General features: G+C 43.3%; 3 protein-coding genes across 4 annotated transcripts; 1 reads left to right on the top strand and 2 right to left on the bottom strand.

Moving 5' to 3' along the window:
- Window positions 1-247: 247 nt before the first annotated feature.
- Window positions 248-4,288, bottom strand: LOC125727384 (mast cell protease 8-like). Its single transcript, XM_049004053.1, has 4 exons — window positions 4,245-4,288; window positions 1,405-1,545; window positions 1,203-1,311; window positions 248-517 (listed from the first exon to the last, which is right to left on the bottom strand). The coding sequence occupies exons 1-4, from the start codon at window positions 4,286-4,288 to the stop codon at window positions 359-361; spliced, it is 453 nt and encodes a 150-aa protein (XP_048860010.1). The 3' UTR covers window positions 248-358.
- A 95-nt stretch (window positions 4,289-4,383) lies between these two features.
- Window positions 4,384-14,599, top strand: LOC125727403 (uncharacterized). 2 transcript variants are annotated; one of them, XR_007388740.1, is made up of 2 exons: window positions 4,384-4,435; window positions 14,469-14,599. XR_007388740.1 is itself a non-coding variant. In XM_049004078.1 (2 exons), exon 1 carries the CDS (start codon window positions 10,107-10,109, stop codon window positions 11,040-11,042), a length of 936 nt encoding a protein of 311 aa, XP_048860035.1. In that variant the 5' UTR covers window positions 9,808-10,106; the 3' UTR covers window positions 11,043-11,635; window positions 14,469-14,599. The 2 variants fall into 2 exon arrangements, 1 of the variants encoding a protein (XP_048860035.1); XM_049004078.1 differs by lacking the exon at window positions 4,384-4,435 and adding an exon at window positions 9,808-11,635.
- On the bottom strand, window positions 13,293-14,568 carry LOC125727404 (granzyme B(G,H)-like). The gene is made up of 4 exons (XM_049004080.1): window positions 14,477-14,568; window positions 14,115-14,253; window positions 13,732-13,986; window positions 13,293-13,579 (listed from the first exon to the last, which is right to left on the bottom strand). The coding sequence occupies exons 1-4, from the start codon at window positions 14,566-14,568 to the stop codon at window positions 13,424-13,426; spliced, it is 642 nt and encodes a 213-aa protein (XP_048860037.1). The 3' UTR covers window positions 13,293-13,423.
- Window positions 14,600-27,351: the final 12,752 nt, after the last annotated feature.

Below are 27,351 nucleotides of genomic sequence, written 5' to 3'. Positions count from 1 at the left end.
CCTGACTTTGCACCCTCATTTCCCTTCATCCATGCTGATGGACAGTTTATGCTGTATGCGTGCACCTGTATGCATGTGTCCCATGCAATTAACAAAGATACGAGACGTACCAATCAATAAAACAAATGCAGCTTAATTTTATAGTTGTACTCTTGCAGTTTTTAACATTATAAAATATGTACATCAACATTGTCTCAAACATCATCATTTTCAGAGAGTAGTAAACTAAATTAATCATTTACTCACTTAAAATATATACTTTCTCAATTAGATGCATAAATTCATGCTGTCTATAGAATATAAAATGAATGCAATGTCTGTATGTATACCTGAAAATACCTGAAATGAAAATGTCAGACTATGAAGCATTTTTAATTGTTTTTCTTATCCAGGGTAAGAACTTGGAGACATTGATATAAACGTTGGGCAGGTTTGGGTAGTCACAGTTTTTATGGAAGTTGAATGAGACGATACCCCGGGCCATGCCATTGCACACCAAGGGGCCCCCTGAGTCCCCCTGCAGAAGAAAAAGTAAACATTAATCTGAGGCATTTAAGCACATTTCATATCTCTGTTTCTTGTGCATTGAGTTCATTTAGAAATGCAGGCAAATGATCTGGGCATTTTTTTTGTGTGTGATAATATCTAGAATCCTCTCATGGAGCTGACAGACACAGACCTCGCACCTCCACCAGCGCAGATTATTTTGGCTGGAAGTTCTTTACGCTGATTTCTCCATAGCTTCCGACACTCGTTCACATCAATAGTGGCAATTTTTGCAACTTGAAGAATGTCAGCGGTCTCCCCTCGCATTTTCACGGAGCCCCAGCCAGCAACGTGGCACGCAGTGTTTGCTTTTATCGTGTTGTCTGTCGTCGGGATTGCCACGTGTTTAATCGTTTTGCTGTATTTGACGGGTTTCGACAACTCGAGACACAAAAGAAGAGAAAAGGAAATCTATTAAATAGTCTGATTAACAGTCAGCCACGTGTCCAGCTCAAGAACACTAAAGAGACCAGGGAAAAAAATATGAATTTCTCTCAATATATGTGTAACTAATCCCACTTTTTTTTTTTTTTCATTTTTAGGAACATGAATTGAAATAAAACTTTAATCAATGTTTCTAAACATAGTCATTAGGATATTTATTCTTTTTAATAATAATAAACTGCATCCTACCTGCAGAAGCATGATGTCGTTACCAGAACCAGCATCTTTATAGTCTGTAGGTTTGTAGATAGAACTACACTGACCCTGATCCCCTGGTTTGATTTTATATTATGAGTACCCAGAATTACACTTATGTTGCCCCTGTATGAAGAGAACAACATGTCAGGTCACCATACAAAGAAACAGCCTATTGGAGCATTTTGGGAAGGTGACTTAGAAGAGAAAGCAACTCACGGTTTGTCACAGTGAGCTGCAGACAATATGAATTTTTCTGAAATTAAAAATCCTCCACAATAATGTTTTCCATCCAGCTGCATGGAGGCCATGTACTGTAGAGAATTCTTCACTGCTTTCTTTCCATTGATGATTTCTCCCCTGGAGAAAAAGTAAAGGTTAGGGTTTTAGAGTCATGCGTAACTCCATACCTACTGGTACGTAAATAAGGGCTTGAGGGACTTACCAGTATGCACCAGAGTAGGCAGGAGAACAGAGAGCAGAACAAGGCGTACAGAAGACATGGCCTTAAGAAACGTTTACTCTAAAACCAGGGTTTGAAGCAGCATTTTATGTAACGGGAAGGTACGGTTATTTATGCGGTTTCCTGTGTCAGTGTTTCACATGGTCACATGACCAATTGGAGGTTAAGGGTGACTTCACTCTGCCGGCCCAGGGATTCGAATGGGCGACCTTACCATCACAGGCGCCACATCCTGACCTGCTGAGTCACACACTGAATTTGCCTGCATTCTTCCCAGTCAGTGAAAAGATAAGGTTCATTCGGAGTTAAGCTTAATCAGAGAAATGCAGGGGAGGCTGATGTCAAAGACGGGGGTACAAGTACACTACAGGGTTCCTTGGAGTATGATTTTCTTGTAGCCGTTGGAAGTCCACTCTATTTTTAAACAAATCAGAATTTTTAAGTACTAGTTTCTGCTGGCAGAAGGCTACGCTGAGCAGCAGGCTGCTTCCAGGTTAAAAATGTCTAAGACAGCAGTACACAGGAAACAGGAGACACTGGGAATGACTAGAAACCACACAGGTAAAGGGCAAAAGCCACATTCTAATGCCAGAGATGACTGTGAACTTATCCAACAGTTTCTCATGAAATGTAGGATGACATCGAGTGACCTTCCAAAGGAGTGGGAAACATTAAGTGCAGGTGTGAAGTGCAATGCTAGGACAGTTCGTATCAGGCTCCTAGAAGCAGGACTGAATAAAGCAAGGAAGATGCCCTTCATCAATGAGAAGCAGAGAATAATCAGGCTTGAGTTTGCAAAAATATATATTATTAGAAATACCAATTTATTTATAGAGCACTTATAAAAACAACCACCACAGCACACTGGATCGAAAGCCAACGAGTTATAATGGGTTTTTAAGCGACATTGAAAAACACCAAGAGATGGAGCTTGTCTCACAAGCAATGGCAAATCATTCCAGAGTTTTGGTGCAGCTACCGCAAAAGCTCTATCACCTTAGTTTACGATTTGCCTTTGGTACGGATAGAAGCAGCTGGTCTGCTGATCTAAGTGATTGAATCAGAGTTCTGCTAAATATGGAGGGGCTCAGCCATTGAGGCACTTATATACGAATTTTAAAACGGATTCGAAACTAGACAGGCATCCAGTGAAGCGAGGCTAAAATTGGTGTAATATGCTCACGCACAAACCCCTAAATTGAGAAATGAGTGAAACAAAATATTGTGCAGTGGTCTCTTAAATTTTCCACGGCTGTACATGTTGCCCTAAAGCGAGTCTTTGAAGCAGCGTTTTCTGTAACTCAAACCGGAAGCTTCAGTTATTTACGTGGTTTTCTGCGCATCAATTTCTCACATTTTTATTTTTGTAGTAAAAGCGCTTATTTTTGTGGTTCTATCCAATCGCATATATTTTGTTGCGATTGTGGGATTAAGGTGGGACCAAGTTTTTGAGTCCAAGTGCCTGGCCCCTGAAGCAGTTGGGGTTACGGGCTTTGCTCAATGGCCCCAAGATGAAAGTATTACTCATGTGGCTGAAGCAGTGTTTCTCAACCCAGTCCTCATTTTTGGGTTCTCCCTGCCAGAAGATCCACGTTTTTGCTAGGATCATGTTTGAGAAACCTACACACTGTCTGTAACGAAATAATATACAATCTGGCTACCAGATTCAGAATCATGGACACCAGCTTATCCAACATCTTGTTCCAGAACCAGGAAATTAATATGAAATTGGTCCCCCCTTTGTTGCTGTGATATCTCTGTCTCTGCTGGGAAGGTATTCTGTTAGATGTTGTAACACTGCTGATGGGATTTGCTGCCGTGCAGGTCAGGTATTGATGTTTACCACGGCAGTGCTAACAGGGCAGAAATTTCGTGAACTGATTGTTGGAAGGATCCTACATTTGAGCAAAGCGGAAGGTCAGTAATTTCTCCTGTCTGTTGATTGACATTACATTGGTGTGAGCTTAATTGAGCGCCTGTGGCAGAAATGGGTGTGGCTTAATTAACCAATTGAAATTAATAGATGTTTCCATATAACAGTGATACAAGGAAGGGAAGTCTGGTTCATACACACACACACACACACACACACACACACACACACACACACACACACACACACTACCAGTCAAAAAGTTTTTGCACTCCACAGGTTTTACCACTTTTCCATTTATTTCATAAACTGCAGTTTTTTTTTATTCTTGCTAAGCATTGGAAAATTGAGTGAACAATTATAAATGAAAATTTTAATCAAATAAAACAGGTTTCCTTTATAACATGAAAAGAGTATGTGACAGGGCATGTCTGACATCCTATTTACTGGTTGTGTGGTGATGGCGTAGTCAAATTCTAGGCTGTCCTTGAACTTTACATGCACGAGTTAACTATTTCATCCCATGAAACAGAGCAGCATTTAATGTCCATTGCTGAAAGAATGCCGCACATTTTCTCTGCTGTTATGAATTGCTGGAGGAGGTTACTCAAAATCAAAACTGTGACACTTTCTTGCTAATAAAGGTACTCAAATGGTGAAGATATTGTAAGAATATTCAGTGTATGTGTAGTAAATATTAAGTGAGTAACATGTGTAACCCACTTAAAGTGAGCAGGACCAAGGGTGTCGTGGTTCTCCAGTCCCATAGATGGCACTGTCTTTAATTCGGTTGAGCTTTTTTATCGCGATCGCCCGGGTTAACTGAGTTGTTTCTCTGATCGCGGGGAAAAAAAAAAAAAGAGAGAGAGAGAGAGAGAAGCGGCTGCAGGTGAAAAAGCTGATTTATGCATCAGGTGAGAGAAGAGAAAGAAAGAAAGAAAAAAAGGGTTTATGTTTAAAAGTAAATTTTAATTATTGTCATTGATAAGTGCACCAGAAGCGCTCGTGTTGCATTATCTAGTTGGGTTAACTTTCGAGCGATTCTCCGATTGGATTTCTTTTCTTTTCTTTGTTATATTCTGCGACATGTGATGGCGAGCCACCGATTCTATGCATTAGAGCTGTGAAGTGCCCAGCTACGTTCGAAACCAGTCAGCCTACCTCCCAGTCGGCGGATGCAGTTTTCTCCTGGGCGCAGATAAGATAGATGAGATCTCCAGTCTAATACATTTCTTTGTTTTTTTTAAACTACTTGGTTAGTATTATTATATATGTATACCAGAGAATTTAAAGTGAACTGAACTGCATATGTTCTGACGGACTATTGTAGGGAGGGAGGAATTGTTTATTCTTATTTCATTCTTATTTCATTGTTCCGAACGTGATTCTCATTCTCGTGGAATATTGTTAATAAAAAATTGTTACTGTTTTTCCCTGTCGACTAGTGGTTGTGACCAATTCACTCCGAGAGTTGAACCTAGACCTAATTACTGACCCAGATATTAAAAGCCCACATTACGGCAACGTTAAAGTGTGGGGGTGATATTAACCTTGGTTACATAGAACACTTTGTGGCGAGCCAGCCAGGAGTGTTTTGGGCACAATCAAGCTAGTCATTCCCATTTCAATGTGTTGTAATAGATATTGATACGTAAGTGAATTTATTTTATTGTTTTAATTGATATATTTTTCTTTTTTTGCAAAATAATTTATCTATACTGGGTAAATTGATTCCTGTTTCAGACATGGATATTCAACGGGTGTATGGTATTAGTACAGAGCAGTCAATTGCTTTGGTTGGCACCTCCCAAACTGCTAAGGAAGATGACATCGCTGCAACTTTACAAAGCTCAGGCAACAGTAGTAGTGCTGATGACGGTGTCGATTCTGATCATAGTGTGACACCCCTGATTCAAAGATCTAAAAAGACACTTGGCTATAGAGAGCCCCTCCCACCCCGGAAGGCTCTTCCACCAGCGAAGACGGGATTAAAACCTGTAGCGAAGGAGAGTGTTGCTCCCATCAGAGCTGAAACGTTAGACGAGGAGGTGATAAACCCGCCAGAAGTGAGGCGTATTATTGTCGAACATGTAATAAAAACTGATGTCCCTACTCAAAATCAATCCAAATGGCTACGCCCCTTCTCTGGTAGATCACCTAAGCCGCCGGGGCGAGGTTGATTTTGAAACATGGCTGCTCCATATAGAGTTGATGTTCCAAGACCCCGTCCCTATAGAAGTACAGCGGAGGAAAATACTAGAGAGTTTACTTCCCCCAGCCTCAGATGTTGTGAGGCAGTTAGGCTCCTCTGCTCACCCCAGGGACTACATGAGGCTATTGGAGTCTGCTTATGGTCTCGTGGAGGATGGTGAAGAGATATTTGCCAAATTCCTGAACACAAACCAGGACCCAGGTGAGAAAGGATCTAGTTTTCTGCAGAGGTTGCAAGTATTACTCAATACTGCAGTGAAAAGGAATGGAGTAAGACCATCAGAAGTCAACCGTCACCTGATAAAGCAGTTCAAGCGTGGCTGTTGGGACCATGATCTTGTCCTTCGGCTAGAGCTGAAAACGGACGAGTCTCTTGACTTTGCTGAACTTTTGATGCAGCTGAGGACAGAGGAAGACAAAAGAGCTACTAAACTGGATCGTATGCGCCACCATTTGGGGGTTTCCAAAGCAAAGTCCTCAGTGAATACGCAATCTGTAGCTGATTTCTCGTGCCTCTCTGACCGCAATGCAGGTATACTACAAGCATACATCTCTGAGACCGAGAGCTTAAGGAAACAGGTTGCAGAGCTGAAAATTCAGCTCAATGCCAAGGTATCCAAGAGAGAGAGGAGGCGTGAAGCAATAGCCCCTGAAGCCAGCAAGGATACATGCACACCCAGTGCTGAAGCACAGACTCACCAAGTGACTCCCCAGGCTACACCTAGAGCTCAGCCCAAGGCCTGGTTCTGTTTTAGGTGTGGAGAAGATGGCCATATTGCCAGAACATGCGAAAACTCCATCAATAAGGTTGCTGTTGATCGTAAATATAAGGAACTGAAAGCCAAGCAAGGTGAGTGGAAGGCAAGGCAGGACTCCCCTTTAAACTGGACCAGGCTCCGGTAGAGGGACATACTGGGGCCTATGAGGGGAAGAATAGTCCCAGAGGTGAGTGGAAGAACCGGAAATTCAACTGTCATTCCATCAGGCCTTATAAAGATGAATTCATGAGTGGGTTAGTTGGATCTAAATCATCGGTTAATATTACTGTTGGAGGAGTCCAATGTGAGTGTCTCATTGACACGGGCTCACAAGTGACCACAATTTCCAAGTCATTTCATGACACCCATTTAGCCTCTTATCCAGTTGGCCCCTTGGGTAACCTCCTTGAAATAGAGGGAGCAGCAGGACAGAGAGTGCCCTATCTGGGCTATATTGAAATTGACATTCTTTTTCCAGAAGATTTTACAGGAAAGCCGGAGGTAGTCAGCACGCTGGCTCTCATCGTTCCTGATTCCAGAGCCACCATTCAGTTCCCTGTTCTGATTGGCACTAATGCACTGGATGTTTTGTATGAAGGTTTCGATGAAGGGACAAGTGAGTCGGTCCTTGAGAACTGCACATATGCTGTGTTGATCCAGCACCTGCGTAGCCTGTATAAGAACAAAAGTCGGGGAAATGGCAAGGTGGGTAAGGTCAAACTTCAATGCAAAAGAAGCATAGTTATCCCAGCAGGTCAGAAAATGGTGTTGGATGGATATACGAGGAATGTCAATAGTCTTCCCGGTGTTCCCTTATTGGTTGATCTCTCCACTCATTCATGCTTACCAAATGGGTTGACCTTTTACAGTTATATCATGTCAAGCCCCAGATGGACCTCATTTAAAGTACCCATTTTACTCAAGAATGAAACGACACGTGATGTGACAGTGCCAGCACAGGGTACCTTGGCAGAACTCATAGTTCCGTTCTCTGTTTGTCCACTTACCCCCTTGATGAGTGGAGATCAAGCTGAAAATCGGGCAGCACAGTCCACTAGCGCAACTACATGTTACACAGTACACTCAGTGGCTCTAGGAGACGCCATCACTTTTGATTTCAGTGAATCCCCCCTCTCACCGGAGTGGAAGCAGAGAGTTACAAGAAGGTTGAACTCAATTCCTGAAGTCTTTGCAAATGATGACCTTGACTATGGCCATACGACTGCAGTCAAGCACAAGATCCGCCTTTCAGATCCAACTCCCTTTAAGCAGAGGGCAAGACCTATCCACCCATCTGATTATGAAGCTGTGCGGCTCCACTTGAAAGAGCTGTATGATGCTAACATCATAAGGGAATCTGAAAGCCCATTTGCTTCACCAGTTGTAGTAGTGAAAAAGAAAAATGGCAAGATTCGACTTTGCATTGATTACAGGAAATTGAACGCTCAGACAATCAGGGATGCCTACGCCTTACCAAACATTGAGGAAACCTTTACAGCTCTGACAGGATCGAGGTGGTTTTCTGTCATGGACTTGAAATCGGGGTTTTATCAGGTAGAGATGGAAGAGGAGGACAAACCCAAAACAGCCTTTGTCACTCCCATGGGATTTTGGGAATTTAATAGGATGCCGCAAGGGGTAACTAATGCTCCAAGCACATTTCAGAGGGTTATGGAAAAATGTATGGGCTCCTCAAATTTCAAGGAAGTTTTAGTTTTCCTAGATGACCTCATTGTGTTCTCTGCTACCCTTGAGGAACATGAGGAGAGGCTCATGCGAGTCCTGAACCAACTAAAAGAGTTTGGTCTCAAGTTGTCACCTGAAAAATGTCATTTCTTTATGAAGTCAGTAAGATACTTGGGACATGTTGTCTCGGAAAATGGTGTAGAAACTGACCCTGACAAGATTTCTGCGCTCACCACTTGGCCCAGGCCCAACAACATCAAGGAGCTGAAGTCCTTCCTTGGGTTTGCAGGGTATTATCGAAGATTTATCAGGGACTTCTCTAAAATTGTGAGGCCTCTTAATGATCTAACTGCTGGTTATATTCCTGCAAGAAGAAAATGCAAAACTAAGTCTTTCCTTAACACTGACCTTAAGTCACCATTTGCTGAGAGGTGGACAGCTGAGTGCGAGCAGGCATTCAGAATTCTCATTGAGAAGCTCACAACTGCTCCAATCCTCGGTTTTGCCAATCCTAAGCTGCCATATATTTTACATACAGATGCCAGTCTTAGTGGCCTTGGGGCGGCTCTGTATCAGCAACAAGATGGGAAGATGAGGGTCATTGCTTATGCCAGTAGGGGGTTATCAAATTGTGAGAGGAGGTACCCTACTCACAAGCTGGAGTTTCTTGCCCTTAAGTGGGCAATTACTGACAAATTATCTGACTATCTTTATGGGGCTGAGTTTGTTGTCATTACTGATAACAACCCCTTGACCTACGTGTTAACATCTGCCAAACTTGATGCTGCAGGCCATCGGTGGCTAGCAGCCCTGTCCAATTTCAATTTCAGCATCCAGTATAGGGCTGGTAAAAGAAATCAAGATGCAGATGGCTTATCTAGGCGCCCGCATGACTTGGATGAGACAGACTACAGTGTTAAAGCTGAAGATGATAGGGTGCTCCAGTTCTTGTCAAAGTTCCTACAGGAGGAGAGTGGGGCCACTTTTCCAAAAGAAGCGATCAATGCTGTTTGCCAGAGACACGAGGTTAGACAAGGCTTTCAGTACAGAGGACAAGAATAATCACTCATCCGTTACTGTCGAATCCCTTGCCATGGATGTAAGTGCCATCCCAGCTGAGTTTACCCATGCTGATTTACTTTCAGGGTCCAGTACCCTTCCCAGAATTTCACAGCAGGAGTGGGCTGTTGAACAGAGAGCTGATCCAGCAATCAGCAGGGTCATTGACATTATCACTACAGGAAAACGTCTGTCCTACCGTACTAGACAGAATGAAGAAAGGGAAGTCCAACTCATGCTTCGAGTCCAGGATCAACTTGTAATTGAAAATGCTGTTCTTTACAGGAGGAGGATGAATAGGGGTGAAACAATTTTCCAGCTAGTTCTCCCCAGGAAGTATCGTGAGAGAGCTTTGGAAGGTCTCCATGATCTAGTAGGACACATGGGGTTTGAGAGGACTATATATCTTGTCCGTGCGCGTTTCTATTGGCCAAAGATGTCCAAGGATGTGGATGAGAAGTTGAGGACTTGTGAAAGATGTGTACGACGTAAGGCTAAGGCTGAGAGAACTGCTCGTCTTGTAAATATTAGGACCAGCAGACCACTTGAGCTGGTCTGCATGGACTACCTGACTTTGGAACCTGATAGTCATGGCACAAAGAACATCCTGGTCATAACCGACCATTTTACTAAATATGCTATCGCAGTTCCCACCTCAGACCAGAAGGCCAAGACGGTAGCTAAGACATTATGGAACAGCTTCTTTATTCACTATGGCATACCCGAACGACTACATAGTGACCAAGGACGAGATTTTGAGTCGGCTGTAATCAAAGACCTGTGTCAGTTGTTGGGAATTAAGAAAACGAGGACTACTCCTTACCACCCACGTGGCAATCCTGTGGAGAGGTTTAACCGAACACTCTTGGAAATGCTTGGGACTCTTGAGGAGGAGAATAAAGTCAGGTGGCGGGACTACGTACAACCTTTGGTTCACGCTTATAATTGCACCAAAAATGATACTACAGGCTTTTCTCCTTATCAATTAATGTTTGGAAGACAGCCAAGCCTTCCTATCGATGTGCCAAGGTATCCTATCGGACTCAACCCAGAAAGACAGAGTAGGGTTACTCACACTGATTTTGTGAAGAGGCTCAAGGAACGTCTACGTGAGAGCTACAAGCTTGCAGTAGAGCATAGTGATAGAACCGCTCAGAAAAACAAGGAGAGGTATGACCTGAAGGTAAGAGAGACTATCCTGGATGAGGGAGACCGTGTCCTTGTCAAAAATGTTGGGGTACGGGGTAAACACAAGATAGCTGATCGTTGGAGTCGAACTGTGTACAGAATAGTTAAACGTATCAATGATTCTCCTGTCTATGTCATCACTCCTGTTAATGCTGATGGCCCTATTAGGACATTGCATCGTGACCTGCTCTTGCCTTGTGGCTTCTTAACTTCATCCACTGAAGCTGAAGTAGCTCAGCCAAAGCAGAAGAGAGAGACAGTGAAACCTGCTCAGAGTTCAACACCTGAGGGGAATGAAGAACATCCACGTGAGAGTGAGGAAGATGATTACTACTGTCCAGGGGACGTGTGGAAGGAGATGACGTTCCCGACAGTTACTGTTGTACATGAAATCCCTCAAACGTACGCCACATCCTCTTCACGTGGACAGTGGACCACACTGAGCCATGGGGACTCCAGATTGAGCCCGGAAGCTGAGGTGTTCCAACCCTCAAGGGACTGGCAATTGGAATGTCGTGAGGGCGAGGTTCCTAACTCCTCTGGAAGGAAGCCTGAAGGAGGTGGCGTTCCATCGGTTCGAGGATTCACCCGCCAGGATGAGCTCTGGAGTAGAGGATAATGCTGTGACTCAAGTCATACCTGAAGGCGAGATCACAAAAGTTTATGTGCATGGAGACGGAAAGGAGCTGGTGGGAGAAGAAGGACTTAACGACCTACTTAAAGGACATGAGCCTGAAGATACCAGAGGGAGCTTTACTGAAGAGCAGGGAGCAACGACAGTGAGGAGATCAACCAGATGTAGGGTAGAACCCGATCGACTTACTTACCAATCACTAGGAAATCCCTTGACCTTAGTCATGCACTCCATATTGAATGGTCTTGACCAGGCCTTTGCAAAGGTTTTAGACCTACCACAGACATTTCAGTTTTCGCCGCCTTTAGAGGTTGGTCGAGTGACTACTGTGTAAGTGGATAATGAGTACATGCCGGGACGCATGCACATTTAGAGGGGGTGGATGTAACCCACTTAAAGTGAGCAGGACCAAGGGTGTCGTGGTTCTCCAGTCCCATAGATGGCACTGTCTTTAATTCGGTTGAACTTTTTTATCGCGATCGCCCGGGTTAACTGAGTTGTCTCTCGCGGGGAAAAAAAAAAAAGAGAGAGAGAGAGAGAGAAGCGGCTGCAGGTGAAAAAGCTGATTTATGCATCAGGTGAGAGAAGAGAAAGAAAGAAAGAAAAAAAGGGTTTATGTTTAAAAGTAAATTTTAATTATTGTCATTGATAAGTGCACCAGAAGCGCTCGTGTTGCATTATCTAGTTGGGTTAACTTTCGAGCGATTCTCCGATTGGATTTCTTTTCTTTTCTTTGTTATATTCTGCGACATGTGATGGCGAGCCACCGATTCTATGCATCAGAGCTGTGAAGTGCCCAGCTACGTTCGAAACCAGTCAGCCTACCTCCCAGTCGGCGGATGCAGTTTTCTCCTGGGCGCAGATAAGATAGATGAGATCTCCAGTCTAATACATTTCTTTGTTTTTTTTTAAACTACTTGGTTAGTATTATTATATATGTATACCAGAGAATTTAAAGTGAACTGAACTGCATATGTTCTGACGGACTATTGTAGGGAGGGAGGAATTGTTTATTCTTATTTCATTCTTATTTCATTGTTCCGAACGTGATTCTCATTCTCGTGGAATATTGTTAATAAAAAATTGTTACTGTTTTTCCCTGTCGACTAGTGGTTGTGACCAATTCACTCCGAGAGTTGAACCTAGACCTAATTACTGACCCAGATATTAAAAGCCCACATTACGGCAACGTTAAAGTGTGGGGGTGATATTAACCTTGGTTACACATGCAAATGTAGATAATCTCACTGTGTGCAAAAACTTTTGATTGGTATATACGTGTGTGTGTGTGTGTGAGTGTATATATATCCATCCATCCATTTTCCAAACCGCTTATCCTACTGGGTCATGGGGGGTCCGGAGCCTATCCCGGAAGCAATGGGCATGAGGCAGGGAACAACCCAGGATAGGGGGCCAGCCCATCACAGACAAAAAGGACCAATGTAGTGATATTAAAAAGTTTATTTGCTTTTCAGTTCCTTTTAATCAAAACCATTTCACAAATTTCAGCAACATCTAACAATTTCTAGAAGCAGTTTGAGCTAAATTCTGCATTTGGGGACACTGTGGTTTGATTCTCTAATTCCCAGTCACTTGTTACGTGATCTGCTGCTCTGTAAGAAGATGCGGAGAAGTCGGAGGACAATGATTACGCTCCACGTAGCACATTGACGGCTGTGTGGTCTTATCACACAGAGCGAAACAGTGACAATCATGTCTTCCTCTCACAGTAAGAAAGCTGCAAGTTTGTATTGCAGCTACAAGCCTTGTACAATACACAGCAGCTTGGCCCCATGGATGCGCAGTACTGACAAAATCTCGCAGGCCGAAGATAGATACAAATGAGACAAAATTCACCTTTTGATGAGGTGGCACCGATAAAGGTTTTTTTTCCTTTCATGGGTATTTGTCCACGAGAGAGCAGCGATAACTGCCCTAATGCATAATACCATAAGATAATGATTTTCATGTCACCTTTAGTGATGGGACAAAGGCTGACTAAGAACATGTCGTTATCTACCATGTGCACGGCTGACCGCTGTTAGTCAGCAAGGCTGGTTTCACGTTGCACAGAACAAGCACGCCCTCTGCGGTTATGCACCACGGGTCTGACACGTACAGGCTCACAGCGTTTTGGCCTCTGCTTGATTAAAAAAAAAATCCCTTCATATGATTAGGCGAGATGCTCGTGACGCTGCTACAAAAGAGTGGTTTTGTGAGTAATAAACACCAATCTGCTGTGTGCGGTTTTGGAGTTAAACCACAAACTGTCTGAGATGGTTTCGCAGTGGCTTTATATGGGCTTATAGCACATGTTTACTGTCGTTTACACCATTCAAAGCTTTGCTCTCATATCCTCTCCCTTGTTAGATACTTTTGATGATGCATTTGATCCATGATAAGTACTTGGACACTTGAGTGTAGACATTGGGTATTGTGGGCGAGTTGCATTTTTTTTGCTGGTAGAATTTCACGATCCCCAAGGCTTTCTTCTTACACACCAACGGACCTCCAGAATCTCCCTGAAATGAGGAAATCACAAGAAGGACTCAAACCTCATGACTAGAATTATACAGCAAAGCTACTTTCTCAGTCAAACTGTCAAAGGGCCCAGCACTTTAGAGGGACCCCAAAACACAGTACAGGGGCCTGATCGGCAGCATCCCTGACATACCTGACAGATTCCCTTTCTATCTTTATTTCCCCCTGCACACAGCATTCGGTTTGATATAGTTTTCCATGCGCTTCTGCATGCCCTGTATGATTCGGTGGTCACGTTGGCCTCCATTAGATGTGGCTCACCACGTCCGCCATCTTCAGATAGCCCCCAACCAGCCACGCTGCACAGAGACCCACCCTTGACTTCCTGATCTTTCTTGGGGATTGCAATCTCCTGGATCGTCCTACTCCACTCAACGGCCTTCTCCAGCTACAGTCAAAAACATTACCGTCCCACCGAACCTCAGCCGAATTGCCACTCTTATCAATGTAAAAGTGTAGAGTTAACAAACATTTGATCTACACATCAAACGTGACAAAGCTGGCTAGGTTACATACCTGCAGTAGCATAATATCATTGTCTAAAGTTTTGTGGTCGTACCCAGGGTGGATGTGGTAAAACTTCACAGGTATTCTGACCGTATTTTCTTTCTTGGTAATGTCATGTGCACCAAGCACAGCAGTCAGATTGACTTGCCTTTGCAAAAAGCAAAAAATATATCACCTTACTACTAAGCATTGAACTTCGATGTGAGATCACTCACGTTACCAGAATCCCCTTACATTTCATATTGTTTCTAAGCTTATTTGGATGGTTAGTTTAAGAATTAGATTGAGAATAACTAATTGTTGGCAAATGCCATTGCCTTGACTTGCGAATTTGCCAACTCTGTGTACCTTTCCACGGTGCAGGCTCCTACCACGTGAAGCAGTGTGCCGCAGTCATCACGAAGGACTTGGACACCAAGAAACCCCTGCAGGTGTGATGGCTCCCAACTTGCAAGGAGACCATGTAGGGCCTGGAATGTGGCACAGCCTCTCTGCCATTGACAATGCCGAAATTGTTTTGGGCTGGAAGAAGCACAGCTCTTTACTTGCTTGCCGCAAAGCTGGGATCGCAAGTAGGCGACTTCACTGCTTCAACCGGAAATACTCATCAAAGGGAGACAAATGCAGTGGTACCCAATACAGACTGCCAATAGATGTATTTTATCCACACACGTTGTCTGTAAGCATGTACAGTACTGTGGAAAAGCCTTAGGTAGTCAAAGAAAGTTTGTAAAGCTATGTTTCTGGGGACTAAGGGTATATTAGTTAAGAAAATAAAACATTGGAACATATGCAAATGTACAGTAAAGCGTGTAGGATCACACATGCACATATCACAAAGCTTAAATTCCAGGTGGCCTGAGACAAGGCCTACCCTGGTACGAGAAGGCACACATCGACCTAGGCCCCAAAGGGGGGTTTGTGACCCCACACACATAGATAACCAGGGAGGCCAGCACTCCAACTTTTATTGCTCAAAGTTTAATGACCTACAGATAGCAGAGTGGATCCCCAGGGACAGGGGCCCCTCGACTTGGCACACAACCCCATCCCCCGACATCCTGCCTTACATACCACTCACCCAGCACCCCACAGAAAGTTTCTGTTAAGTTTGGTTTTGTATACCCTATGTAGTATGATGCTTATGTCTCAATATGCAAATCATGTTTGTGTGTGTGTGTCCTTAGACAGTCTCAGTTTTGTGTGCTACCCTTATAACCATGTTCACAGAGTATCAATTATTTTACCCCTCACACTTAAACACTTTTATAAATTTGAATAAATAAATAGGTATAGCTACCACTGCATATATGTTATACCAGAATAATCTTGGAAATTGAATAGTCTAACCAGGGATCTTAGTGTGCCCTAACTTTCGAAGATTCTTTTCCTTTGTCTGACAAACCTTCCCCCCCCCTTTTTTTTGCTTTGCCACATTCCTCAGCAACCCTTATCTGATCTTTGTATTCTACCATGCCTATCTAAGGGTAAGATGTGCTGATGACAAGAGAATGTCATATAATGTCGGTATAAAGGGTATACATCTGTTGAGGTGTAACCTATACTGTATACCATATATACCACATACTAGTGTGAGTAATAGAACATAACATAATAGCATAATATAAGTAATCATTAATTAATCATCACAGATGGTATTTGGTGTGAACCGCTAGGCTGGTACGGCATGTTTGGTATCAAACCGAAGGAAAATCACTCCAGTTTCCAAATCTGGTCAATGGTTACCACAAAAGTGGACATATCAAAAGTTACACCAGCCTAATGAAAATCACCATTACCAGAGAAGTCAGTCTGGTCATAAATCCCAAAAGGACTGATACCGACCCCCTTCCGAAGCCCGCCAAATGGATGGTCAGCCATTGGTCCAGGACTCGAATTCCTGGTCACTCCTAATCACGAACCTTATGCTATAAAACCTGGCACCTCAGAACAAAGCAGCGGAGAAAAAGGGAAGAAAAAGGAGAAACAAGCAGCGTTCTTGAAGCCCGTCGGTGAAGACCCAAAGAACTGCAACTCAGCCCAAGCTTCACCAGAAGAAAGAACCGGAGGGACTCCACTCCAACAACCGCTGCAAACACCGCGCCTCCCTGAGAGCCATCACCCATCAGCTCATCAGCCACTGCAACCAACTGCAAAGACCTCCCTCTTTCCTGCATCCAAGTAAACCAACTTCCTTTCCTTTCTAACAACCTAAACTGTCCTATTCACCTGCTATATTCCTTTAGGTTTATATTCCTACAAACTGCTTGCTTTGCAGAACAGTTTTTCCCTTTTCAGGTTAATCATTTTTAATCTGGTCACTGCATTTTCATGATTACATCGTTTGTGTCTTTTCCGTTATTTCATGTTTATTGTTTGTTAGGTGTAATGTCTGTCTTATGTTAGTTGTAGGAATAAATGCATGTCTTTTTACACAACTTCAGCCTCCGTCATTGAGTGCTCACAATAGTCCCTGCCTCTGTGCGATCTGGCTACTACGCTCTGGAACCTCTAAACTCGCCTGAAATATCGCGAGACTCTCTCTCATCGGCCGTGAGGGGAGCTTCGCTACCGATCGTTTACATTACCTGGTGACGCAGCTCGCTGGACGGGCCTACTAACCCAGGTTATTAAGCGATACTGGTTATTAATTAAGTCTCACATTAACAGATATCGGGGATTCGCAATTGAGTTTGGAGGAGCCGACCATTCGGCATAACAATTGGTTAATAATCAGCATTAAATAATAATTAATTAAAAGTTAATTAATTTCAAAACATATTGATGGAGATATTAAAATTTACCTGAGCTAATAATTCCTACAAGCGATAAAAGACAACAAGAATTTCTTCTGTTTTCTGAAATGGTGTAGATATCTTGTTAGATGGCTAGAACAACATCACTTCAGTTCCTAAACCTCTCTTCGGGCATAGTATTGACTAACCAAAAATCGTATGCATGTGGTCAGATCAATAAATACATGGGTTTGTTATATGGTTACGGCAAATACCGGAGTTCCTTTAGGAGAAATGGTTAAGCTAGCACACTTTGATAGACATTATCTCATAGTTTAACATCAGCGTGAAGAACATTTCAGTACACTGCCTAAGGCCTTTGTCCAATGCATGTGTGCATCTCAGTAACACAGCATCATCATAAACTGCAAACAGCGTCTTAGCCCTTGTTATTACCGATTTTGCACATCTGTTGTCCTCCAAGTAACTGAAAGGTCATCTCAAAAAAATCTAGTGCTGGGAAGCTATTGTGAGTCTAGATTGTGGTGATCGGAGAGAGATGGAACTTATGAGAACTTACCAGAAAATCCCAGTGAATGCAGCAGAGTGGTCAGCAGAATCAGACCTGTGGCCAGCATGATGTCAATGCGATTCTGAGATCGGATCCTCACACTGCAAGGAAGTGCAGGGTCTCTATCCGCCCCCACTGGAAACTATGTGTGGTTTTTGCAAGCCCTCCTGTGCAAGGTGAGAATGCAGAGAATGTCTGCACTAAGGTACATATCTTACAGCATGATGCTGTTGCAGTATGAATTTTCCTGGCAAATAAGCCATAGAGTATTGGCTTTGCCAAGATGATTAGACATGTAGACTTATTTTTCGCATGGTATAAAACGTTGCATTAGTGTATGAAATGTTTATCCTATGTCCATAATGAACATGTTGCCAACAAAGTTTTATAAGCTTTAGGAATATTCTTTGACGAAACGTCTTTCCTTAATGTAAATGAAAAAACAGCAACCTGATCTAAAAGGGAGGATGAGCTGATATTCATGGAAAATGCTTGTATTTCGTGACCCATGTCGACTCATCCCTCTCGTTTTTTTTTTTTTTTTTACTCTTTAGCTCTGCATTATTTTACTAGCTAACTAGGGTCCCGCATGCATTACGTAATGCAGTCTTTTCCAGGTATATCTACCTTCACACCTAGCCGTTCTGTCAATGGGTGGCATTTTCTCTCTGGGCGTAGCTACAGTCTGTGGCCACGGGGTGACACTGTTGCACTCAAAGCCTCACATCGCACTGCTGAGTATATGCCTGTAGTATGTGTGGGTTGTGTTTTTGAGGAAACGAAGAAAGCCACTCTAGACAGGGATGGATTATGGGTTGTGTGGGCCCCTGGCCAAAACGTTTGCGAGCCCCCCCCCCCCCCCCCCCCACCACCACCACCACCAGCACCACCACCACAACCACCACAATTCAAGGGCCCTTGGCAGCCAAACGCCCTCCCTATAGGGTCAAGGGCCCTTGTAGGCAGAGGATCAAAGAATGTAGGCCCTCTAAAATAGACAAACGAAAATATATTGTTGATAAGTGTTGCAAATTGTTTTGGGCTAGGGGCCCCATGGGCCCCCTGCACCCCAAGGGCCCCTGGGCAGCGGCCCCGCTGGCCCGGTCCGTAATCCGTCCCTGACTGTAGAGGACTATAATGTAACAAAACTTTGTTTTGGTTGGATTTCTCTGACCTCAGCAATGGCTCAGAATTTTAACAAAGTGCATAATTGTGTGCCGATTGCTCACGTACTCACCTAATTTGTCCATCTACACGACTTGGGTCTGTCCCACTTAGGCGCACGCATGGTCGGTTCCTTTCCACCTTAAAGCCTGGGAAACTTTACCGAATGCTCGTAAAACGAAAACCGGCAGACTTGTACAGATAAATGGCAGCCTGAAATATCCATTCGTAAATATACTGAGGAATTTTACGGCACACTCGCATGCATGCCACTAAAACTGCGGTGAGACAGCATTTCCCTGTTAAAAAGACAGGCGTAGGGCATCTCACAATTAGGCTGTCTTAACAGTGGAAACTGGCAGGCCGCAACAATAAGCCACAATGGCTCTATCTCCCAAAGCACTTGGCTGTCACCAGTTGTCTTGTCAATGAGTACTGTGACACATTTAATGGAATATTAATGCAATGAAGTCATGACGAAGACGGAAGTTGCAGACTGCTTGTGGACCAGCTCTCTGCAGAGCCAGTCTTCAGGCTTGTGGGTCACTGCGTATTTTCTGCAAGCAGAGCTTCACCTTATGTTACTGTTAGCCTACTGATGTACCGTTTGGCTGTATATTCAAAACAATTACCTTCGCACAACATTTTATTTTTGTTTTTGGCATATACAGTGCTCACACAAAGTCTTGGGACGCTTGCTTAATTTTGTAGAAATGTTGAGAATTTATGTGTAACATATCTGCGCTTATCTTCCTCAAAGACATTTTCTTATTGTTATAATTTTTCTGACTGACTCATTCAGGTCTGTTCTTGCCATTTTGCCATTAATTGCAATTGTAGTCACTGGCCCCCAAAAGGACACTAAACACAAATGTTTGGTGTTTTATGTAATTGCACAGGTGTTACTAATTAAAAAGCACCCAATGAAGCTGCTTGTCCATTAACTTTTTAACTCAGAACAGCTCTTTTAGAACTATGATCTGAGTTTCAATTTATTTCTACTTGAAAAGAATGTTTACTTTAAAACTTCCGATATATGTGATACAAATGTTTTCCTAAACAAATCAATGAAGTAATGATTTTCATTATAAATAACTCAGGTTATTTACGTAGATCATGTAAGCCCACATGTACAGCATTTAAGCCCATTTAGATGTGCAATATATTCACCAATTTTCTGTTTTTAGTACTTGCTATTTTGTAGAAGATGCCCCAGTTTAGACCGCAGAAGAAGAGCTGTGGGCTTAGACCGATATAACACAAGATAATTTTGACATTAATCGGCCCATCCAATTGTCCACACGGACCATGACATTAAACCGATCCGTTACAGAGTGCAGTTTCAGACTCGGCTGTTTTCCTGCTTTGTGTGTGCATGGATTGCGTCAAAGATGGGAACATGGGTGGGGTCGAAAGACCGGGAACTCTGGATGGGAGTGCTTGCTGGCGTTGGGCTATGTCTTCAGCACCATCTTTGTTCCACTGCTCAAGAAAACCTGTCTCCGTAAGATAAAGAGCTGCTAAGCCACACTAAGAATATAATTGATTTGTCTCCCGACGCCTTTTCGTCTGTAACAGGTACCAGTGGTCGAGGTCTCCGTGTGATATTGCTGTATGCAGCCGCTATAAAAGTCCTTCCATTTAGGCAGCCAGTCTCGACTAACCAAGCTTATTTAGACTTGAGGTTGTGAATCTGTCATTACCCCCTTTGATTACCCAGTCTGTCTCGAACCTTATTTTCCTGAGGAAAAAAATTATTTATGGCAACCTAATGTAGTTAGGGGAGCATGATGAGGGCCCCTATATTCTGATCACGTTTGGGCCATCGCACTTCGATCTTTGCGACCCTTAGGAGCGGCAATGAGGCGTCGTTGAAATTCTCAGTAATAAAAGGCAGAAACAATCATATTAATTGCATCTATAAAAAATATTAGACCTTTTTGAAAAGTATGATGTGTATTCTTGCAACCATTCTGAAAAAAAAGGTGTCCAGCTGATGAATAAAGAGGCACAGCGTTTTAAGAACAAACAGACGGTAACAAAAGACATCAAAAGATTTTTTCACATTTCCATGCACACATACTGGAGCTCAGTGTGGACGGATTCTGCCCTGGACCCAGCTCTGCATGAACCCATCCTGACTTCTGTTTTTTCCAGTCGCCGCAAGCCAAAGACAACCTTACGATGCTGACTGGTATCCGTCCAAAGTCTGGCCTGCTTCAATTGGCCACACTGTCTGGCCATGAGCAGCCTCCAGTGCGCTCACCACCCCCAATCCCCCCGACCCCCGCACCCCCCCCCCCCCAGCTCCTTGATTCCAAAAGGCCTTTGACACACCCGATGGCATGCGGAGAATGCCATGGGCAGATAAGCCCGGTTGTAGATCCAGTGCTACCACATACCTCCGAAGTGTCATGCATGGTTTTGGGGGGGCATGAGGCGCGTGTCCACTCGGGTCCCTGCTCTCATGTGCGTCCAGTCGCTTCAGACGAGCAGGCTAATCCACAACGTGATGAGAAGCCTGCCGCCGTTGGCCAAGGCCCCGGGAAGGTTGCGCCAAGCGCTCCCAGAGAAAAGAGTTTTTCTCTGTGAGGACAAGGGATTTTCTGAAACCTGCCATACTCAGTCGCTCTTACTGCTGTTTTCCACAGAGCTACGAGGAGTGCTTAACCTTCTTTTTAGTGTGGAATCTCAAGGTTAAAGTGCATCGATTAGCATTAAGCCGACTGACTACTAAATAAATTGCTAATGTTATCCAGTTAAACATGAAGGATTTTAATAGTATTTTAGGGATCAGCATCAATCTTTGCATGTACGCTAGTGGCCAAAATTGCAGAAGCATTTTTGGCATTATGCTTTATAAATTACTACAGGAATATTGGAGGTAATTTTTATAAACGATCAAAGAATATTACAAATATCATACATTGGATGATTAAATAAGTAACTGGAGTAACTGGAATAAAGTTCTGCAAATTGTAAGTGTTTCCACAATTTTGGACACTAGTGTATAGGACATAGTTCATGCTGTGTTCTTGCTGCTAAGAATAGGACTGTATTTGTAAAATCCCAGAAGCCTCTAGTCATTTATGCTTCAATCGTCCATCCTTCTTCCTTCTCCAATGCAGATGACTAATTTTCAGATTTAATATGGAAAATATGACACCTGTGCATGGAAGGCACTCGTATAAATGTCCTCGCTATGGTTAATTCATTATGCTGAATTATGTAGCAGGAATATTGTCCGACATGTTCTCACCTCTGACCTGACAGATAACGAGGTTCAAGGTGTACCACGCCTCATAGCAGCGGGAAAACGCCATCAAGTCAAGTCGCACCCACAACGCGGGAAGCACCGGGAAGACTCAGTACCTCTCATTACCTTTCACTGGGTTCTGAGTGTGGGTGCCCTCTGTCGTCCGGCCTGGCTCATCAGAGTGAGCAGAAAGCCATTACGTGTTGCCAGTCTGTCTACAGTTTTGGAAATGCAGCATGAGGCTGGAAATGTGCCGTACTTTTCACGGGCATGCTGGGTAATATGGCATCTAATTGCCCTTGTCAAATCTCTTATCTCCTCTCAGATGAGGGAATGCGGTGTCATTATGGCCGTCAAAATCGACAGTTATGAATGATTCATTCTTGGAAAATCCTGAAAGATTTAATCATAAACATAATTCAAATTGCAAATACGCAAAAGAAAACTTTTGTTCTAATGGTGTATTAGATAAATCTTCTCATATATTGTATTTACTTATTTATATTCATTAAAATTTCAGTTGCAGAACTAATTCATGAATTAAGGCAGATAGGTGGTCCTATCCCCTAACTCTTACCTCCCCCATCTTGACGTACGCATATGCAGATATGCATCTCCCAATTCCCTCCTCGTCTGTCCCTCAGCCTCCATTCATTCAAATAACTCAGGCTGTTTTTGTAACAAAACAAGGCCTAATCCCAAATTCAGGCAGCTGTGAATAGCCCTGGACAAATGCTGGACAAATGAGAGGGATTAGGGTAGGCCTGTGAAGGAGCGAAGCGTCCTGTTGATCTTCGGTGGTCCTGTGCTCTTTCAAGGGCGTTCGCTCTGAAAGCCCCACTGAGTAAGAGCATGCAGAGGCTGCTCTGGCACTCATTGGGCCGCAGAATGCCGGCGAACAGCCGCAATTACCCCCGTGAGCTTCAACAGCAATTTTGTACTTTCTACTCGCATGCTCACCCTCTACTCCTCACATGCAGATCTGTAGTGTGGGTGAGAGCAGTGGCCCCCATTTGAAGGGACTCAAAAGTTTTTGATTGTGCAACTTGTGGCTCCAGTACTTTTTTGTTCCAGTTGGGTCCCTCCCCAGTGGTCACTGTTTTCCCCGATTACAATAAAACAGAGTAATAGTGTTTTGCTATATTTTGCGGTACAAAGTATTACAATGACTGTCTGCACCTGGACAGGTGTACCTTGGTTTCAGGTTGCCCAGTAAAAGTCTATTAATGCTCATGTCAAGGTGTTAACTTGTTTTAATTGAGACTAGTGGCTAAGCAAAGCTACGTTAAGCATAGGGCAGAGAGTATAAGGGCAAGCAAGAGGGTAAATGGGTTTGAAAGTAACTTGTGTGTAGGAAGAGTGGTGCTGAAACCTCTCCTTCTGAAGACCCCCATTCCCACTTTCTCTCTGTGCCGCGAGACATTCCTCCTTGATTTTCTGCACTGTTTTAGGGTTTTGCTGTGATCAAAGACAGTTGCTTTGATCTTCTCTGCCAAGGGATTGCTCTTCCCCGGCTCTCTGGCGAGCGAACTGACAGGACAGTAGAGCAACAATGATAATTACAGCCTCCTATTTTGTTTCGCTGCTTTTTATTTTGAGCTGGACGCGGCCTAAATGAGCCTGCCTGTCTTAAGGCCAAGAAGTTTCGGGACGTTTTATGGCAAACAGAGCAGTGGCCGCCCACTGACGCCATTTATAGGAAGGGGCATGAAATGGGATTAATTCACAGCTTCACAGCTTTAAAGATGCCTCTGCAGTGAGGATTTTAAAAAAAAATTATACATGCAAGCAAATGAAAAATGTATGCGGTCGTCTCATGAATTTTATCTGGAAAACCAGTGTGCGTGTTGTCTTCGGTATTTTTTATTAGTTATTTGTTTTGATACTCTAAAATATTGATGGTTGTTAAGTGAGTCATTCTGACTATTCTTACTGGTATGAGTTTCTGACAAATAGCCAGTGTGAATAAATATAGGTTTAATTGGTGTTACGCTCAGATGCTCCTAAACAAAGCAGACCAAAAAACTGTTTCTGTTTTTATTTCTGGTGCAGGTTCACCGAACCCCCCTGCTGGTTCCCATCATGCCTAGCTGTCCGTCTGCTCTGGATGGAGTGCAGCTGCGCAGTTCTGAGCTGCGTCTGCGTGCAGCTCTGCTGGCTGCGAGCTCAGCCCGGGGGTCCTCTAGATGAGGGGGGAACTGCTGAATGTCACTGAGGACATGCAGGCAAACGCAAATACCTTATGTATCTTTTCCATTGTTTAATTATTGAGAACCTGATGTGTACGTCTCATGTTCACCTCAATTATAGTAACGGAAATGACCATGTTGCCCAGTTGTGTTGCTGGATCGGCATTGATTTTCTAGATAGACCATGTAATTAACCATATTTCCCCCCATTTTGGATATTCTTGATATTTTGTAGTATTGACCAGCTGCAATGCGAGTATATTTCAGTTTTCACTTTGCACAATAGCATTTTTTCTATGCACAGAATACTTTTAAGCAGCGACAGACCTATTATTAATTTTGGATGAACGTAATGTCTTACAGACCCATTTTGGACCAAGATGATAAATTTCCTTCCTTAAAGACAACAGACAAGCAAAAACATCTATTACTGTGTTTTTTTTTTCAGGCAGGTGCTGTGCTGTAGCCATACGGCATTCCTATAAAGCCTTGTAAAATGAATCCACACATAAAAATGAATTTAACCAATAATGAGGAAGTGGGTAGGTCTTGATCTCATTAACTCGGTGACATTAGGAACAGCTGAAATGCCATAAATTAAAAACAGAATGTGCATTTATCTTTTCATTTAAATAAAAATCAGATACAGCGTATTACTTGCAGTCTACATAAATAGGTACATTTTGACAGAATAATCTCAAATGGATGCATGTAGAACTCATCTTAGGTATGGCATATACTGAGTGGCCACTTTATTAGGTACACCTGCTCGTTAATGCACACAGCCTGCCCCACAAACAGCCAGTCATGGGGCTGTAACTGAACATGCAGACAATGTCAAGAGGTTCACTAACTGTGCAGCTCAGCATTTTAATAGCTCAGATGCATGATGTAAGCATTTTTTTTTTCTTTTTAACGTGGGGTGATTGCCGGTGGTCCCAGCATCTCAGCCACCCCCCTGGGATTCTCATGCACGACATCATCTGGGGTTTATAGAGAACGGTGTGACGATCCAGTTAGGGGCAGTTATGCGGCTGAAATCTCCTTGTCAAAGAATGAAGTTAGAGGAAATCGAGCCGAGTCACATGAAGTCCGTAAGTGCAAATAAATCAGCACGGTGTCAGAGTGGTGAGAAGTATGGCTTCACACAATCAAACCTGGAAGTGGTTCAGGAAACAAGAGCATGTCCTAACAAAGTCGTCACTCACTGCATATTCTTTGTTTTTATTGAAAAACGGATAAATCCACAGGGCGGCATGGTGGTGCAGTGGTTAGCACTATTGCCTCACACCTCTGGGACCCGGGTTCGAGTCTCCGCCTGGGTTCCATGTGTGTGGAGTTTGCATGTTCTCCCCATGTCGTCGTGGGGTTTCCTCCGGGTACTCCGGTTTCCCCCCCACAGTCCAAAAACATGCTGAGGGTAATTGGACTTGCTAAGTTGCCCATGTGTGAGTGCATGGTGTGTGAGTGTGCCCTGCGATGGGCTGGCCCCCCATCCTGGTTTGTTCCCTGCCTCGTGCCCATTGCTTCCAGTATAGGCTCCAGACCCCCCACGACCCAGTACGATAAGCGGTTTGAAAGATGGATGGATAAATCCACATTCAGTTTGACTGCTACTAATTCTATGTGTTCCAGTCCAGAAATATTTATTTTTAATGTTTAATGAAATACCGACACTCTCCGGATAACAATGGGGTTACGTTCCGATAAACCTATCGTAAGGTGAAAATATCATAAAAATGCATTTTAATACAGTACACCTAAGCTAACAGACACCATAGCCTAGCCTAGCCTAGCTTAAACATGCTTAGAACACTTACATGAGCCGGCAGTTGGGCAAAATCATTAACAGAAATCCAATTGTATAATAAAGTGTTGAATATCTCATGTAATTTATTGAACAACTATACACATAATAAAGTTGAAATATCGTAACACGAACCATCATAACCCGGGGAGCGTCTGTATTGCGATTGTGTCTACATGTACCCCTTGGATCTTTTGTAATGTACAACCAACATTACAGACATTTTTTTTCATCTTTTGCATACATAAAAAATGTTGTTACCTATTAAATGTTAATGTGTTGGTGGTCTTTGTCATAGTTACTAATACAGTTATTTTTTTTTTACTGGCCTCTTTTTCCCAAATCTATATGTAAATATATATCTGAAGGGAGAGTAAAATCCACTAAGTAGATTCGGTATAAAGAAATACTATATTTAATGCAGGACGATTTTGTTCAGCAGGGGCCTAAAAACAAAACCAAATAAAATGCCTGAATGTTTGTTTGTCCCATCCTACAATGAACTTGCTACTTTCCTGTCTGCCCTTGTCTGACCTCGCTTGTATATGGATCCATTCAGTTTGAACCTCTAGATTTTCCTCTTGAATTTTGAGGTATTGCAAAGGGCAGATGGTGACTTGTGTTTGTACCGCAACACCGTACCAAGGGAACAAGACAAATGAAGAGGAAAGGTAGAGTTAGAAATGGTCAGTGACATATAGAAATGGGACACGGTACAAAACAGATTGAAGTATATTAAAAGTTCTATTTGCAGCAGCTGTTTGAAAAAGGTTAGAAGAAGCTACTGATAGTGGCGATGTGGTGTAAGACGTTACATAGAAGCACCAGTGAAGTCTATGTTGGGACAAGTGACGAGTGTCCCAATCTGCAAAGTGCACAGAGGGTCTCAAAGAGGCAGGTCTAGGTTCAGGGTGGATCCCTTGATGCGGAATTATCGTGGAATACAAATCCAGAGCAGTTGGGTTACAGGGAGGCCACTGTACATTCATGTCCAGAGGTAACAGTGCACAATGTCTATTCTGGGCACACGTGGGTCACTCGTGTACCTCTGGCCTGTTCAAAAGTGGAGCAGACTCCCCGCACGTGTGTTACCTGTCTGTCTCCATGGAAGAAGAAAACTGTTGATCCAACCTTTCACAGAAAAGAAAAAAAAAAAGCAGAGCATTGATTTTGCACAAAAAGAAAAAAATCCCACCACTGCATTGCATTTATGGAATGTCGACAGACAGGCTCCCGTTTCCTTTCGATGAATGTGTCCAAGTCAAGCTTCGCCATGACTGTCTGTGACCCGGGACCCAGACTGGTACAGTCCAAAGCCCCAGGTAGACCAGTCTAGTGCAAACTTCAAGATCCCACGAAAATCTGGTATAAAACGGCCCAAAAGAATGTTACTTGTTCGCTTTCATGCGTCATGGGTCACACCCAAATCATCTGTCCTGTGCTATACTGCTGATTGACAGGACGCTTAAAAAGGAGCCATTGTCTCCTGAAAAGTAAAACCAAGACATTAATAACAACCTGTAT

This window comes from Brienomyrus brachyistius, unplaced genomic scaffold (genome assembly GCF_023856365.1).
Source record: "Brienomyrus brachyistius isolate T26 unplaced genomic scaffold, BBRACH_0.4 scaffold96, whole genome shotgun sequence".
Lineage (NCBI taxonomy): Eukaryota > Metazoa > Chordata > Actinopteri > Osteoglossiformes > Mormyridae > Brienomyrus > Brienomyrus brachyistius.
The sequence above is the reverse complement of the archived record's forward strand: the minus strand, read 5'-3'. Positions and strand labels throughout refer to the sequence as shown.